Source organism: Pogoniulus pusillus, chromosome 41, assembly GCF_015220805.1.
Source record: "Pogoniulus pusillus isolate bPogPus1 chromosome 41, bPogPus1.pri, whole genome shotgun sequence".
Classification (NCBI taxonomy): domain Eukaryota; kingdom Metazoa; phylum Chordata; class Aves; order Piciformes; family Lybiidae; genus Pogoniulus; species Pogoniulus pusillus.
This window is the reverse complement of record NC_087304.1, coordinates 3,058,394-3,074,394: the sequence shown is the minus strand read 5'-3', so window position 1 is coordinate 3,074,394 and position 16,001 is coordinate 3,058,394. Positions and strand designations below refer to the sequence as shown.

Below are 16,001 nucleotides of genomic sequence, written 5' to 3'. Positions count from 1 at the left end.
CTTCCTTCAGCCCCAAGGAGCTGCCTCCATCAGCGGCAAGGAGCTGCTTCCAACATCCCCAAGGAGCTGCCCCCACACCCCTAAGGAGCTGCCCCCACACCCCTAAGGAGCTGCCCCCAACCACCTCCAAGGAGCTGCCCCAAATAACCCCAAGGAGCTGCCCCAAATCACTCCCAAGGAGCTGCCTCAACCTCCCCCAAGGAGATGCTCCCAATGCCCCCCAAGGAGTTTCCCCAAACACCCCCAAGGAGCTGCCCCAAACACCCCTAAGGAGCTACTCCCAACACCCCCAAGGAGCTGCTCCCAATGCCCCCAAGGAGTTTCCCCAAACACCCCCAGGGAGCTGCCCCCAATGCCCTCAAAGAGCTGCCCCCAAGGACCTGCCCTAAACAACCCCAAGGACCTGTCCCAAATTCCCCTGAAGAGCTGCCACCAACAGCCCTAAGGAGCTCAGCCCAAAACGCCCAAGGAGCTGCCCCAAACACCCCCAAGGAGCTGCCCCAAACACCCTCAAGGAGCTGCCACCAACACCCCTAAGGAGCTCAGCCCAACACCCCCAAGGAGCTGCCACCAACACCCCTAAGGAGCTCAGCCCAACATCCCCAAGGAGCTGCCCCAAACACCTCCAAAGAGCTGCTCCAAACACCCCCAAAGAGCTGCCCCAAACACCCCCAAAGAGCTGCCCCAAACACCCTCAAGGAGCTGCCCCAAACACCCCTAAGGAGCTCAGCCCAACACCCCCAAGGAGCTGCCCCAAACACCTCCAAAGAGCTGCCACCAACACCCCCAAAGAGCTGTCCCAAACACCCCCAAAGAGCTGCCACCAACACCCCCAAAGAGCTGCCCCAAACACCTCCCAAGAGCTGCCCCAAACACCTCCCAAGAGCTGCCCCAAACACCCCCTGATCTTTCACCCTGCTTGACTATCACCATGGAACCACAGAATGGGTTGGGTTGGAAGGAACCTTCAAACTCAGCCAGCTCCAACCCTCTTGCCATGGGCAGGGACCTCTCCCACCAGCCCAGATTGCTCAAAGCCTCATCCAGCCTGGCCTTGAACACCTCTCCAGGGAGGTTGTGGAGCACAGAAGCACAGAATGGGATCTTTGATCCCATTCTGTGCTTCTGTGCTCCACAACCTCCCTGAGCAACCTGTGCCAGACTCTCAGCACCTTCCTGATGTGCTCCACAGCCTCCCTGGGCAACCTGTTCCAGACTCTCAGCATCTTCCAGCTGCAGAACATCTCTGCAGGGAGGTTGTGGAGCACAGAAGCACAGAATGTGACCTGTGCCAGACTCTCAGCACCTTCCTGCTGTGCTCCACAACCTCCCTGAGCAACCTGTGCCAATCTCAGCACCTTCCTGCTGTGCTCCACAACCTCCCTGGGCAAACCTGTGCCAGGCTCTCCCCCTCCTAACATTCCTCCCCACTGAAGCACCTTCACTGCTCTATGTCTTGGTGCCTGCACCCTTTGAATTCCCACTCAGAGCTCCCTGGGGTTCAAGGGAAAGCTCTGTGAGGTGAGCCAGGATGGATCCTGCAAGCTCCTATCCTGTCCACAAGTTGTGTTGCAGTCACCAAGTGCAGCTTTTAGGAAGTCCACCACATTTTAAGCACAGGTAACAGCTACTGAACCAAGCTGCCAGGTTCCAAGGGGCAAAAGCTGTCAGCCCACAGCTTGGATGGCAACCCTGTGCTGGGTTAGGAACTGGCTGGAGGGCTGAGCCCAGAGAGTGGTGGTGAATGGTGCCACATGCAGCTGGCAGCTGGCACCAGTGGAGTGTCCCTCAGGGATCAGTGCTGGGCCCCATCCTCTTTAACATCTTCATAGATGATCTGGATGAGGGCATGGAGTCAGTCATCAGCAAGTGTGCAGGTGACACCAAGCTGGGAGCAGATGTGGCTGGGCTGGAGGGCAGAAGGGCTCTGCAGCAGGACCTTGACTGCCTGGACAGATGGGCAGAGTCCAAGGGGATGGAGTTCAATAGCTCCAAGTGCAGGGTGCTGCACTTTGGCCACAGCAACCCCATGCAGAGATACAGGCTGGGGTCGGAGTGGCTGGAGAGCAGCCAGACAGAGAGGGATCTGGGGGTGCTGATTGATACCCACCTGAACATGAGCCAGCAGTGTGCCCAGGTGGCCAAGAGAGCCAGTGGCATCCTGGCCTGCATCAGGAATGGTGTGGCCAGCAGGAGCAGGGAGGTCATTCTGCCCCTGGACTCTGCACTGGTTAGACCACACCTTGAGTGCTGTGTTCAGCTCTGGGCCCCCCAGTTTAGGAGGGACATTGAGATGCTTGAGCGTGTCCAGAGAAGGGCAACGAGGCTGGGGAGAGGCCTTGAGCACAGCCCTACGAGGAGAGGCTGAGGGAGCTGGGATTGGTTAGCCTGGAGAAGAGGAGGCTCAGGGGAGACCTCATTGCTGTCTGCAACTACCTGAGGGGTGGTTGTGGCCAGGGGGAGGTTGCTCTCTTCTCTCAGGTGGCCAGCACCAGAACGAGAGGACACAGCCTCAGGCTGCACCAGGGGAAATTTAGGCTGGAGGTGAGGAGAAAGTTCTTCCCTGAGAGAGTCATTGGGCACTGGAATGGGCTGCCCGGGGAGGTGGTGGAGTCGCCGTCCCTGGAGCTGCTCAAGGCAGGACTGGACGTGGCACTTGGTGCCATGGTCTGGCCTTGAGCTCTGTGCTAAAGGGTTGGACTTGATGAGCTGTGAGGTCTCTTCCAACCTTGGTGATACTGTGACACTGTGACACTGTAAAAGGAGGGGCAGAGGAGGACCTCTGCTGCCAGCTGATGTGGGCTGGACAGCAGGGAAGCAGACAGGGTCTCACCTTGTTCTCTTGCACCTTGGTTGGAGTTGTTGTGTTGCTCTTATTTTCTCTCTGCTGACGCCTTCTAGCTGCCTCTTGTTCCTCCTGGGGAAAGGGTTGAAAGGGCTCAGGATGGATCACATCTGAATGCAGCTCATTTGCCTTTTCCATCTTGCACTTGTGAAAGGCTAATCCCAGGATCTCAGCTTGGTAGGAAGGGGTTGGGAAAGATCTCTGGAGATCATTTAGCTTTAAACCATCCTCTGCCATGGTAGGGGGCAAGCTAAAGCAGGTCACACAGGGACAACATCCTGGTGGGGTTTGGATGAATCCAGAGATGGAGACTCCAAAACCTCTCTGGGTTGCCTGCTCCAAGGCTTCAGCAACCTTAAATAACAGAAGTTCCTCCTCCTGTTTAGATGCAACTTCTGCTCAAGTTGCATTCATTGATCATAGAATGGTTTAGGTTGGAAGGGAGCTCAAAGCTCAACCAGTTCCAACACCTCCCACTAGAAGAGGTCACTTAAGGCCTCATCCAACCTGGTGCTGAACACCTCCCTGGGCAAACCTGTGCCAGTGTCTCAGCACCCTCAACCTGTACCAATCTCTCCCCACCCTCAACCTGTGCCAGTCTCTCCCCACCCTCCCTGCCAACAACTTCTTCCCAACATCCACTTTCAATCTCCCCTCTGCCACTCCAAACCCATTCCTCCTCCTCCTCCTCCTCTCATTCCAAGCCCTTGTCAATAGTCTCTCCCCAGCCCTCCTGGAGCCTCCTTCAGCTCCTGCAAGGCCACTCCAAGGTCTCCTGGGAGCCTTCTCCTCTCCAGGCTGCAAAGCTTCAACTCTCTCAGCCTGTGCTCAGAGCAGAGCTGCTCCAGGCCTCTTGTCCTGTCCCTGGGCACCGCTGAACAAAGCCTGGTCCCATCCTCCTGCCACCCACCCTTGAGGCATGGCTCAGCCTTGCTGAGACCCTGCCCTCAGGCTGCTCTCCTGCAGGCTCAAACAAGCCTCAATTCTCAGCCTTTCCCCTCCCCCACTCCCCTCACCACTCACCTCTGTGCCTTCAAGGCCCTCACAGTGCCCACCTTAAACCCTCCCCCACCCTTTTAACCACCAGCAAGGCCAAGACCTCCCTTGGCTCAGGCAGCACTCAGAGGGCAGGAGGGAGCTAAGCTCAACTCCTCCTCTGTCACTCTGCAACGGGTTGCAAACATTCAGCCAGAGGGCAAAAAGATCAACCCCTCCCCCCCCACCCCCAAACCTCTTCCTTTACTTTGCTCCTCCCAATCCCACCCTCCAGATCCCCCCCAGATCCATGGAATGGGTTGGGATAGAAAGGACCTTAAAGACCATCCCAGTTCCAACCCCCCTGCCACTAGCCCAGGTTTGACTTCCCCAGCAGCTCTGCCCAGCCCTTTCCCAAGAGCTGCTCTGTCATTTGGGGGCTTTTTTCTCCAGGGGGGGACTCAAACTTACCCTGAGTTTTGGATTTTTGAGACTAGAAAAGTAGTTTTCAAGCTGCAAACAGAAAAGAGAAGAGAAGGGATTGTAAAAAAAGAGAACTAAATCCAAGCCAGAGGAACAGAGCAGAGCAAAGAATCATCTGGAGACAAACTGCACCCATCCTGCCTGCTCCTCTCTCCCCTCTCCTGAGGAGCTCCACCAGGAAGGCTTCCTCCTCTTTTGGCTGTGCAAGCAGGACACAGTCCAAGCCTCACCGTGGTTTAATCATCTCCACTGAGCCTTCTCTTAAAGCCCAGCTCCTCCCCAGCTCTCCTGAAGCCTTCTTCAGCTACTAAAAGGTTGCTTTGAGGTCTCTCTGGAGCTTTCTCCAGGCTGAAGAGAATCACTGAGGTTGGAAAAGACCTCCAAGATGATCGAGTCCAGCCTGAAACCTAACCCATGCCACCAAAGTGTCACATCCAAGCTCTGCTGAAAGGCCTCCAGGGATGATGACTGCACCACCTCCCTGGGCAGTCCATCCCAGCACCTCAGCAGCCTTCCCATGGGGAATTGCTTCCTAATATCCAAACTAAACCTTCCCAGCCCCAACTCGCCCAGCCCAGACCCACAGGGGAGGTTCTTCAACCCTCCCAGCATCTTCTGTGGTCTCTTCTGGATCTGCTCCAGCAGCTCCAGGTCCTTCTCACGTTGGGGTTCCCAGAGGCAATGAATTAACAAAGTGCCAGAGTGCTGCCCAGAGCCACTGTGCTGCTTCTGTGCTCCACAACCTCCCTGGGCAACCTGTGCCAGTGTCTCACCCTCCTCAACATGTGCCAGTCTCTCACCACCCTCAACCTGTGCCAGTGTCTCCCCACCCTCAACCTGTGCCAGTCTCTCACCACCCTCACTGCAAAGAACTTCTTCCTAACATCCAGTTTGAATTGAATCACAGAATCAAACCAGGTTGGGAGAGAGCTCCAAGCTCCAACAGCCCAACCCAGCCCCCAGCCCTGCCCAGCCACCAGACCATGGCACTCAGTGCCCCAGCCAGGCTTGGCTGCAACACCTCCAGCCACAGCCACTCCACCACCTCCCTGGGCAGCCCATTCCAGTGCCAATCACTCTCTCTGCCAGCAACTTCCTAACAACATCCAGCCTCAACCTGCCCTGCCACAGCTTCAGCCTGGGGCCCCTTCTTCTGGCCCTGGCTGCCTGGCAGCAGAGCCCAACCCCACCTGGCTACAGCCTCCCTGCAGGCAGCTGCAGGCAGCAATCAGCTCTGCCCTGAGCCTCCTCTGCTGCAGGCTGCACCCCCCCAGCTCCCTCAGCCACTCCTCACAGGGCTCTGCTCCAGGCCCCTCCCCAGCCTTGCTGCCCTGCTCCAAACACCTTCCAGCACCTCAACAGCTCTCTGCAATGGAGGAGCCCAGAACTGGACACAGCACTGCAGGGGTGGCCTGAGCAGTGCTGAGCACAGGGGCACAAGAACCTCCCTTGTCCTGCTGCCCACACTGCTCCTGAGCCAGCCCAGGCTGCCATTGGCTCTGCTGCCCACCTGGGCACTGCTGGCTCCTCTGCAGCTCCTCTCTGCCAGCACCCCCAGCTCCCTCTCTGCCTGCCTGCTCTCAGCCCCTCTGGCCCCAGCCTGCAGTGCTGCTTGGGGTTGTTGTGGCCAAAGTGCAGAACCTGCCCTTGGCCTTGTCCAGTCTCATCCCCTTGGCCTCTGCCCACCCATGCAGCCTCTTCCAGTTCAAACCCACTCCTTGTCCTGTCATCACAAGGCCCTTCTCACTAGTCCCTCCCCAGCCTTCCTCTATGCTCCCTTCAGACACTTCAGCCCCTCTTTGGGTGCTGAACATCTCCTCCCCCAGCCTGTACAGTCAGCAAGGATTGCTCCATCCCAGATGCAGGACCCTGCACTTGCTCCTGTCAAGCTTCACCTGGACACAGCTCCTCAGCCACATCCCCATGGCACTCAGGGGGCTGCAGTTGGCAGGAGAAGCAGGCAGGGCCCCCCCAACCCCCTCCCAGCACCCCCCCAGGCCATGCTGGTACTCACTATGGTTCGGTCAATGGTGTGCAGGTAGTAGGAGACAGGTTTCCCAGTCCAGGACACTGAGCCCTTCAGAGGGGACAGCTCCACCACCCTCATTATAGTGCCAATATCTGCAGCAGGGAAAGGGCAAAGTCAGGGAAAGCAAAGCTGCTGCCTGTGGCCACTCAGTTCTGCTCAGCTCAGCCCAGCCCAGCCAGGCTGCAGTGCAGGCAGGATCAGAGAGTGAGATTCACAGAGCCTGGGCTGGAAAAGACCTTCAAGATCATCTAGTTCCAACCCCACTGCCATGGGAAGGGACATCTCTGCCAGCTCAGGATGCTCAGGGGTTCATCCAGCCTGGCTGGGAACATCTCTCCAGGGAGGTTGTGGAGCACAGAAGCACAGAATGAGATCAAAGATCAAAGACCACATTGGGTGCTTCTGTGCTCCACAACCTCCCTGGGCATCCTGTGCCAGGCTCTCAGCATCTTCCTGCTGTGCTCCTCCCTGGGCATCCTGTGCCAGGCTCTCAGCACCTTCCTGCTGTGCTCCACAACCTCCCTGGGCAACCTGTGCCAGGCTCTCAGCACCTTCCTGCTGTGCTCCACAACCTCCCTGGGCATCCTGTGCCAGGCTCTCAGCACCTTCCTACTGTGCTCCACAACCTCCCTGGGCAACCTGTGCCAGGCTCTCAGCACCTTCCTGCTGTGCTCCACAACCTCCCTGGGCAACCTGTGCCAGGCTCTCAGCACCTTCCTACTGTGCTCCACAACCTCCCTGGGCATCCTGTGCCAGGCTTTCAGCACCTTCCTGCTGTGCTCCACAACCTCCCTGGGCAAACTGTGCCAATCTCTCAGCACCTTCCTGCTGTGATCCTCCCTGGGCATCCTGTGCCAGGCTCTGAGCACCTTCCTGCTGTGCTCCACAACCTCCCTGAGCAAACCTGTGCCAGGCTCTCAGCACCTTCCTACTGTGCTCCACAACCTCCCTGGGCAAACTGTGCCAATCTCTCAGCACCTTCCTGCTGTGATCCTCCCTGGGCATCCTGTGCCAGGCTCTGAGCACCTTCCTGCTGTGCTCCACAACCTCCCTGGGCAACCTCTTCCAGTGTCTCTGCACTCTCACTGCCAAGAATTTCTTGCTTTCCAACCCCTTCTCCCTGACCTCTGTGCTCCTGGGCAAGCTGCTGTGGGTGCCCTGCTGGGGCAAGGGAGAGGATTGGTCTGGATGAGCTCCAGAGGTTCCTTTCAACCCCTGGGGCTGGCAGCTGCCTGTGTTCTCTCAGTGCCTGGTGGGTCTCAGGAGCAAGAGGTGGTGGTCAAATCTCCTTCAGCAGCTCTGCTGGGAATGGCTCAGGTTGGAAGGGAGCTCAAAGCTCATTTCCAACCCCCTGCCATGGGCAGGGACACCTCCACCAGCCCAGATTGCTCAGGGGCTCATCCAGCCTGGTCCTGAACACCTCCAGGGAGGTTGTGGAGCACAGAAGCACCCAAGGTGATCTTTGATCACCTTGGGTGCTTCTGTGCTCCATAACCTCCTTGGGCAACCTGTGCCAGTCTCTCCCCACCCTCAACCTGTGCCAGTCTCTCCCCACCCTCACTGTACAACACTTCCTCCTCATCTCCAGCCTCCACCTCCCCTCTCCCAGCTCCAAACCATTCCCTCTCACCCTATAACTGCAACCTTTGTGCTCCAGAGAGCAATGTGACAGAATCCCAGCATGGAAGGGGTCAGAAAGGACCATCCAGTCCAACCCAACACCACCACAGCCCTCAAACCACAGCCCCCAAGTGCCATGGCCATAAGTTTCTTCAACCCCCTCCTGAGCTGGTGACTCCATCACCTCTCTGGGCAGCCTGTGCCAACTTTGCTGTGTCTCAAAAGCCTTTAGCAGGGACCTCAGCACCATCAGAGCTGCAGTAAGGGGCAAGGATTTCATTAGGAGCAAGGAGGAGAACATCACCAGAGCTAGGCCATGCAAACTGGAGCTGCACTGGGGGACAAGCATGGCTTGGATTTGCTTCCTTGCCTCTTGCTTAGTTTGTTCCCTGGAATGAATAGGTAGGGGATGTGTCTATAATCACTTCCAGAACCATTCCAAGCCCTGAGCCAGCAGTAGTAGGACTGCAGAAGAAATTATGACCCAGCTGTAACTGCTAGGAGCAAAAAAGAATCACCCCAGAAGAAATCAAGCAGCAAAGTTTAGGACTCAGCAGCTTCCCTCCCCCTCCCCCCACTATTTTAACCACACTTTTGCTTTAGCTCCACTTTTTCACCCACCCCCCCCCCAATGTTTCCATTCCTTTTGCCAGATGGAACTGCTCAGGATTAAAAATGGTATTGAGAAGGCAAACAAAATACCCTCCAACCCCCACCCCCCACCAAGCTGCCTGCTCCTCAAAGCTTTCCCTTTCCCACTGTGGTCTGTTCAGTATTGAGCTGCTCCTGTCTGAGCTTAAAATAGCAGCTGGAGAGGCAAAAGTGGGACCTGAATCATGCTCAGGCAGGAAAAAGCCCAACTCAGTCCAGGGAAAAGCCTGCAGGGCAGCAGCACAAAGCTGAGGTGGTAAAGGGAAACCTCCTCCTGTGTATCTGTGCAAGGAAGCAGAGCCCTGGGAGTGTTTGGGTTGGAAAAGGCCTTTCAGAGCATCCACTCCAAGCACTCTCTGACTGCCAAGGCTGGGGCTAAGCCCTCAGCAGCACAGCTCTGGGGCTCTGAAACCCCTCCAGGGCTGGGCATGCAGCCACCTCCTTGGGCAGCCTGTGCCAGGCTTGGAGAAGCCTTCAGTGAAGAAATTTCTTCTTGTGTCCAACCTAAACCTCTCCTGGAGCAGCTTGAGGCTATTTCCTCTTGTCCTATCCTGGCTCCTTGGGAGCAGAGCCCAACCCCCAGCTGGCTCCAACCTCCTTCCAGGCAGCTGAGCAGAGCAATGAGGTCTCCCCTCGGCCTCTCCTCTCCAGGCTGCCCACCCCCAGCTCCCTCAGCTGCTCCTGCCCAGCCCTGCTCAGGTGAGCAGTGCAGCATCCACTGGAAGGAGTCCCAAGGGCAGGGCAGAGAGGGCAAACCTACCGCTCAAGTTTCGACTGTTGATTCTGAAGTTCAGAGGTGCAAAAGGCTTTGAGGACACAATTCTGCCACCTGGGGAAGGAGAGACAGGGGGAAAGGAGGAGGGAGGGAGGGAGGGAGGGAGGAAGGGAGGGAGGGAGGGAGGGAGGGAGGGAGGGAGGGAGGGAGGGAGGGGGAGAAGGAAGGCAGGAAGGCAGGAAGGAAGGAGAGGGAGAAGGAAGGAAGGAGAGGGAGAAGGAAGGAAGGAAGGAAGGAAGGAAGGAAGGAAGGAAGGAAGGAAGGAAGGAAGGAAGGAAGGAAGGAAGGAAGGAAGGAAGGAAGGAAGGAAGGAAGGAAGGAAGGAAGGAAGGAAGGAAGGAAGGAGAGGGAGAAGGAAGGAGAGGGAGAAGGAAGGCAGGAAGGAAGGCAGGAAGGAAGGACGGTAGGAAGGAAGGAAGGAAGGAAGGAAGGAAGGAAGGAAGGAAGGAAGGAAGGGAGGAAGGAAAGAAGAGAGGAAGGAGGGAAAAAAAAAGCACAATTGGAGGTGAGCAGCTCTGATAGCACAGCCTGGAGACACCAGACCTGGACTGGGGACAGCAGAACTGCACTGGGGACACCACAACTGGACTGGGGACACCACAACTGGACTGGGGACAGCAGAATTGGACTGGGGACAGCAGATCTGCACTGAAGAGCTTCCCCACCCTCAGTGTCAAACATCTCCTCCTCAAATCTAACTTAACTCTCCCTCATTTAAATCTATCACTCCTTGCCCTAGAGCAAAGCATCTCCCACCCCAACTGAGTCTTCCCAGGCAGAGCCAGCTGCTGGTGCTGGGCTTGGCCAGGGGGAGGTGTTCAGAAGGGACAGACCCCACAGTGCTCTGCAACTCAGCCCCTGGTAGCAGCAGCTCAACCTCCCCCTGCCCCCAGGGTGCAAGAAATGGTTGGGACAAAGATTGAAGCTGAGTTTTGTTACCTTCCTTCATGTTTGCAAATCTCTCCTTCAGTTGGTGATCCACCTCAGGCCCAAAGGCAAAGTTGTTCACAAAGATAACACTGCAAGAGAGCAGGGAGAGGGTGAGGAGGGGGCAAAAGCACATCCAGGACCACCAGTGCCAGCCAAGGAATCCCAGCATGGCTTGGGTTGGAAGGGACCTTTAAGATCAGCTCAGCTCTAACCCACCCTGCCATGGGCAAGGGACAACTCTACCAGGCCAAGGTGCTCAGGGTCTCATCCTGCCTGGCCTTGAACATCTCTCCAGGGAGGTTGTGGAGCACAGAAGCACAGAATGGGATCTTTGATCCCATTCTGTGCTTCTGTGCTCCACAACCTCCCTGGGCAACCTGTGCCAGGCTCTCAGCACCTTCCTGCTGTGCTCCACAACCTCCCTGGGCAACCTGTGCCAGGCTCTCAGCACCTTCCTGCTGTGCTCCACAACCTCCCTGGGCAAACCTGTGCCAGGCTCTCAGCACCTTCCTGCTGTGCTCCACAACCTCCCTGGGCAAACCTGTGCCAGGCTCTCAGCACCTTCCTGCTGTGCTCCACAACCTCCCTGGGCAACCTGTGCCAGGCTCTCAGCACCTTCCTGCTGTGCTCCATAACCTCCCTGGGCAACCTGTGCCAGGCTCTCAGCACCTTCCAGCTGCAGAACATCTCTGCAGGGTGGTTGTGGAGCACAGAAGCACAGAATGTGATCAAAGATCCTCATCCAGCCTGGCCTTGAACACCTCCACGGATGGAGATTTCACCACGTCCCTGGGCAACCCCTGCCAGACTCTCACCACCCTCCTGGTGAAGAACTTAAGAGGCACAGAATCAGGCAAGGTTGGAAGGGAGCACAAGGCTCAGCCAGTGCCAACCTCCTGCCATGCCCAGGGACACCCTACCCTAGAGCAGGCTGCCCACAGCCTCATCCAGCCTGGCCTTGAGCACCCCCAGCAAGGAGACAGCCACAGCCTCCCTGGGCAGCCTGGGCCAGGCTCTCAGCACCCTCACACTGCACAACTCCTTCCTCAGCTCCACTCTCCCCCTGCTCTGCCTCAGCTCCAAACCATTCCCCCTTGGCCTGCCTCAGAGCCCCTCAGCAAAAGTCTCTCTGCAGCCTCCCTGCAGGATCCCTTCAGGCCCTGGCAGCAGCTCTGAGGAGCTCCTGGAGCCTTCTCCTCTGCAGCCTGCACCCCCCCAGCTCCCTCAGCCTGTGCCCACAGCAGAGCTGCTGCAGCCCTGGGAGCATCCTTGTGCCCTCCTCTGGCCTCACTCCAGCAGCTCTGTGCCCTCCTTCCTATCACACAATGGTTCAGGTTGGAAGGGAGCTCAAAGCTCAGCCAGTTCCAAGCCCTTGCCACAGGCAGGGACACCTCTCCCCAGAACAGGCTGCTCAAAGCCTCACCCAACCTGACCTCAGACAATCACAGAACCAACCAGCCTGGAAGAGACCTCCAAGGCCATGCAGCCCAACCTAGCACCCAGCCTGCAACACCTCCACCCTGACAGCCTCTGGTAGCCTCCTTAAGATACTGCAAGCTCACAAGGTCACCTCAGAGCCTTCTCCTCTCCAGCCTGGGGAGATCTCTGATCTCAGAGGTCTTTTCCCCCCTGAATGACTCTGGGAGTGCAAGCCAGGGGAGGCTGCAGCCTGCTCTGCCTGCCACACTTACCCAATGCTCTCCTTGACTTCATGAGCCCTGGCAGGGCTTGGGAACAGCACTGAGGAGCTGAACCTGATCATCCTAAAGGCCTCTGCCAACCCAAGCAGCTCTTCCTCTCTGCTCTGAAGCAAGCAGGCTCTTGAGCCTGCCCTACCCTTGCCCTCTGCAGTGCTGGGTTAAGGGTTGGACTTGACCATGGGATCATCAGGCAGGGTTGGAAGGGAGCACAAGGAGCAGGCAGTGCCAACCTCCTGCCATGCCCAGGGACACCTCACACCAGAGCAGGCTGCACACAGCCTCAGCCAGCCTGGCCTCAAACACCTCCAGCCATGGGGCCTCAACCACCTCCCTGGGCAACCCCTGCCAGGCTCTCACCACTCTCCTGCTCAACAACTTCCTCCTCACCTCCAGCCTCACTCTCCCCATTTCCAGCTTTGTTCCATCCCCCCAGTCCTATCCCTCCCTCACAGCCTCAAAAGTCCCTCCTCAGCTTTTCTGTGGCCCACTCAAGACACTGCAAGGTCACACTAAGGTCACTTCAGAGCCTTCTCCTTTACAGCCTGAAAATCAGCATCAAATCAATTCCCTCTGCCACTTGGAACAGCCTCATTTGGCTCTTCTCCCCTCTTTGGCTGCCTGCACTGCCAGCCAAGACACCCAGAGGCCTGTGCCAGCATCACTGACATCAACCTGCAGGGAGGTGCAAGCCAAACTAAAGCTCTCTCCTGCTCTGCACACCCAAGGACTTGTCCTGGCCGCAGCCCTGTGGGGATGTTCACTTCCCTGTGGGGATGCTCACTTCCCTGTGAGGATGCTCACTTCCCTGTGGGGATGCTCACTTCCCTGTGGGGATGCTCACTTCCCTGTGGGGATGCTCACTTCCCTGTGAGGATGCTCACTTCCCTGTGGGGATGCTCACTTCCCTGTGGGGATGCTCACTTCCCTGTGGGGATGCTCATTTCCCTGTGGGGATGCTCACTTCCCCGTGGAGATGCTCACTTCCCCGTGGGGATGCTCACTTCCCTGTGGGGATGCTCACTTCCCTGTGGGGATGCTCACTTCCCTGTGGAGATGCTCACTTCCCTGTGGAGATGCTCATTTCCCTGTGGGGATGCTCATTTCCCCGTGGGGATGCTCACTTCCCCGTGAGGATGCTCACTTCCCCGTGGGGATGCTCACTTCCCTGTGGGGATGCTCACTTCCCTGTGAGGATGCTCATTTCCCTGTGGAGATGCTCACTTCCCTGTGAGGATGCTCATTTCCCCGTGGGGATGCTCACTTCCCCGTGGAGATGCTCACTTCCCCGTGGGGATCCTCATTTCCCCGTGGGGATGCTCACTTCCCTGTGGGGATGCTCACTTCCCCGTGGGGATGCTCATTTCCCCGTGGGGATGCTCACTTCCCCGTGGGGATGCTCATTTCCCTGTGGAGATGCTCACTTCCCTGTGGGGATGCTCACTTCCCTGTGGGGATGTTCACTTCCCCGTGGGGATGCTCACTTCCCCGTGGAGATGCTCACTTCCCCGTGGGGATGCTCACTTCCCCGTGGGGATGCTCATTTCCCCGTGGGGATGCTCATTTCCCCGTGGGGATGCTCACTTCCCTGTGAGGATGCTCACTTCCCTGTGGGGATGCTCACTTCCCTGTGGGGATGCTCACTTCCCTGTGGGGATGCTCACTTCCCTGTGAGGATGCTCACTTCCCTGTGGGGATGTTCACTTCCCTGTGGGGATGCTCATTTCCCTGTGAGGATGCTCACTTCCCTGTGGAGATGCTCACTTCCCTGTGGGGATGCTCACTTCCCTGTGAGGATGCTCACTTCCCTGTGGGGATGCTCACTTCCCTGTGAGGATGCTCACTTCCCTGTGGGGATGCTCACTTCCCTGTGGGGATGCTCACTTCCCTGTGAGGATGCTCACTTCCCTGTGGGGATGTTCACTTCCCTGTGGGGATGCTCACTTCAACCCAGCCCTCCCCTAGGCAGAGAGGAAGGTGTAGAGAGGCCAGCAGAGAACTTGGCAGCTGAAGAGTTTGGGTCTTTGCTGTGGAAATTCTCCCTGAGAAGCTGGCAGGGCTCCTGAATTCCATGCTGGAGCCTCCCAAAGATGCAGCTCAGGAAGCAGCAGGCAGCTGCTGGACTGTACCTTGTGTTTGCAATTCTCTCCCTCCACTCTTCTGAGAGGAAGTCTCCACGCTCCAGCTTGGGGGAGAGACACAGAGAGCACAAAGGAAAGGCACAGAGGTTAACAGTGCTCCCTCCTGCTCCCCTCCCCAGCCCCTTTCACTCCTCTGCAGGTGCCCAGACAGGAGCTGGCACCTCAGTGGGCATGCCACAAGGGCACACAAAGGCCTTTAGGAGAGGACTCAAAGCAGTGAAACACAGAAGCATGGAATGGGGTTGGGTGGGAAGGGACTTTTGAGGTCAGTCAGCTCCAAACATTTGCCTCTTGTCCCTGTCTCTGCCTCTGTCATGCCCCACAGGGCATCCACCCAGCTGGAACAGGGACTGGCTGGGTGAGGCACTGCTGGAGAAGGAATGGGCTGGATGGTGGCACCCAGAGAGTGGAGGTCAAGGGCACAATGCCCACCTGGAGGCCAGTGCCAAGTGGGGGTGCCTCAGGGGTCGGTGCTGGCAGCGGTGCTGTGAGACAGCTGTGGCAGAGCCATCAGATGGCACCAAGCTGTGTGGGCACAGTCACTTGCTAGAGGACAGGGATCCATCCAGAGGGACCTGGGCAGGCTGCAGAGCTGTGCCCAGGCCAACCTCATGACAACCAACAAGGCCAAGTGGAAGGTTCTGCACCTGGGTGGGCACAATCCCAAGCACAGCTCCAGGCTGGGTGGGGAATGGCTGAGAGCAGCTCTGAGGAACAGGCCCTGGGGGTCTGGGGTGGGGAAAAGCTCAACAGGAGCTGGAGCAGCTCTGAGGAACAGGACCTGGGGGTCTGGGGTGGGGTTCCAGCAGGCTGCAGAAGAACAGTTGAGGGAAGGTGAAGGACCTGAGGTGGGGGAGAGCTTCCCTCTCCTCCAGAGGACTTCTTCCCCCCCAGAGAGCTTCCCTCTCCTCCAGAGGACTTCTTCCCCCCCAGAGAGCTTCCCTCTCCTCCAGAGGACTTCTTCCCCCCCAGAGAGCCTCCCTCTCCTCCAGAGGACCTCTCTCTCATCCAGAGAGCCTCCCTCTTCCCCAGATCTTTCTTCCCCCTCACAGAGAGCTTCTCTCTCCCTCAGATCTTCCCCCAGAGAGCCTCCTTCTCCCCTAGAGAGCTTCTCCCCATCAGAGAGCCTCCCTCTCCCCTAGACAGCTTCTTCCTTTCCTAGAGAGCTTCTGCCCACTCCCCCCAAGAGCCTCCCTCTCCCCCAGAGAGCTTCCCTCTCCCCTAGGGAGCTTCTGCCCCCCCCAGCCCAAGAGCCTCCCTCTCCCCTAGGGAGCTTCCCTCTCCCCTAGACAGCTTCTCCCCCCCCCAACCCAAGAGCCTCCCTCTCCTCTAGGGAGCTTCCCTCTCCCCTAGGGAGCTTCTGCCCCCCCCAGCCCAAGAGCCTCCCTCTCCCCTAGGGAGCTTCCCTCTCCCCTAGACAGCTTCTCCCCCCCCCAACCCAAGAGCCTCCCTCTCCCCTAGGGAGTTTCCCTCTCCCCTAGAGAGCTTCTCCCCCCACAACCCAAGAGCCTCCCTCTCCCCTAGAGAGCTTCTCCCCCTCAGAGAGCTTCCCTCTCCCCTTAGACAGCCTCTCTCTCTCCTACACAGCTTCTCCCCCCCCAGAGAGCTTCCCTCTCCCCTAGGGAGCTTCTCCCCCCCGCAGAGAGCCTCCCTCTCCCCTAGAGAGCTTTTCCCCCCCCAACCCAAGAGCCTCCCTCTCCCCTAGAGAGCTTCTCCCCCCCCAACCCAAGAGCCTCCCGCTCCCCTAGAGAGGTTCTCCCCTCAACCCAAGAGCCTCCCTCTCCCCTAGGGAGCTTCCCTCTCCCCTAGACAGCTTCTCCCCCCCCCCAGAGAGCTTCCCTCTCCCCTTAGACAG

At 57.9% G+C, this 16,001-nt stretch overlaps 1 protein-coding gene across 4 annotated transcripts in view; it reads right to left on the bottom strand.

Annotated features, from left to right (window-relative positions):
• Nucleotides 1–16,001, bottom strand: part of DOT1L (DOT1 like histone lysine methyltransferase) — a 96,025-nt gene that overhangs the window by 37,121 nt on the left and 42,903 nt on the right. For all 4 annotated transcript variants that reach the window (XM_064175098.1, XM_064175101.1, XM_064175100.1 and 1 more), the window contains exons 8-13: nt 14,135–14,190; nt 10,318–10,397; nt 9,364–9,432; nt 6,318–6,424; nt 4,292–4,333; nt 2,834–2,917 (exon numbers count right to left, since the gene is read on the bottom strand). In XM_064175098.1, the coding sequence (XP_064031168.1) occupies nt 2,834–2,917; nt 4,292–4,333; nt 6,318–6,424; nt 9,364–9,432; nt 10,318–10,397; nt 14,135–14,190 (438 nt within the window). The remainder of the gene's footprint in view (nt 1–2,833; nt 2,918–4,291; nt 4,334–6,317; nt 6,425–9,363; nt 9,433–10,317; nt 10,398–14,134; nt 14,191–16,001) is intronic.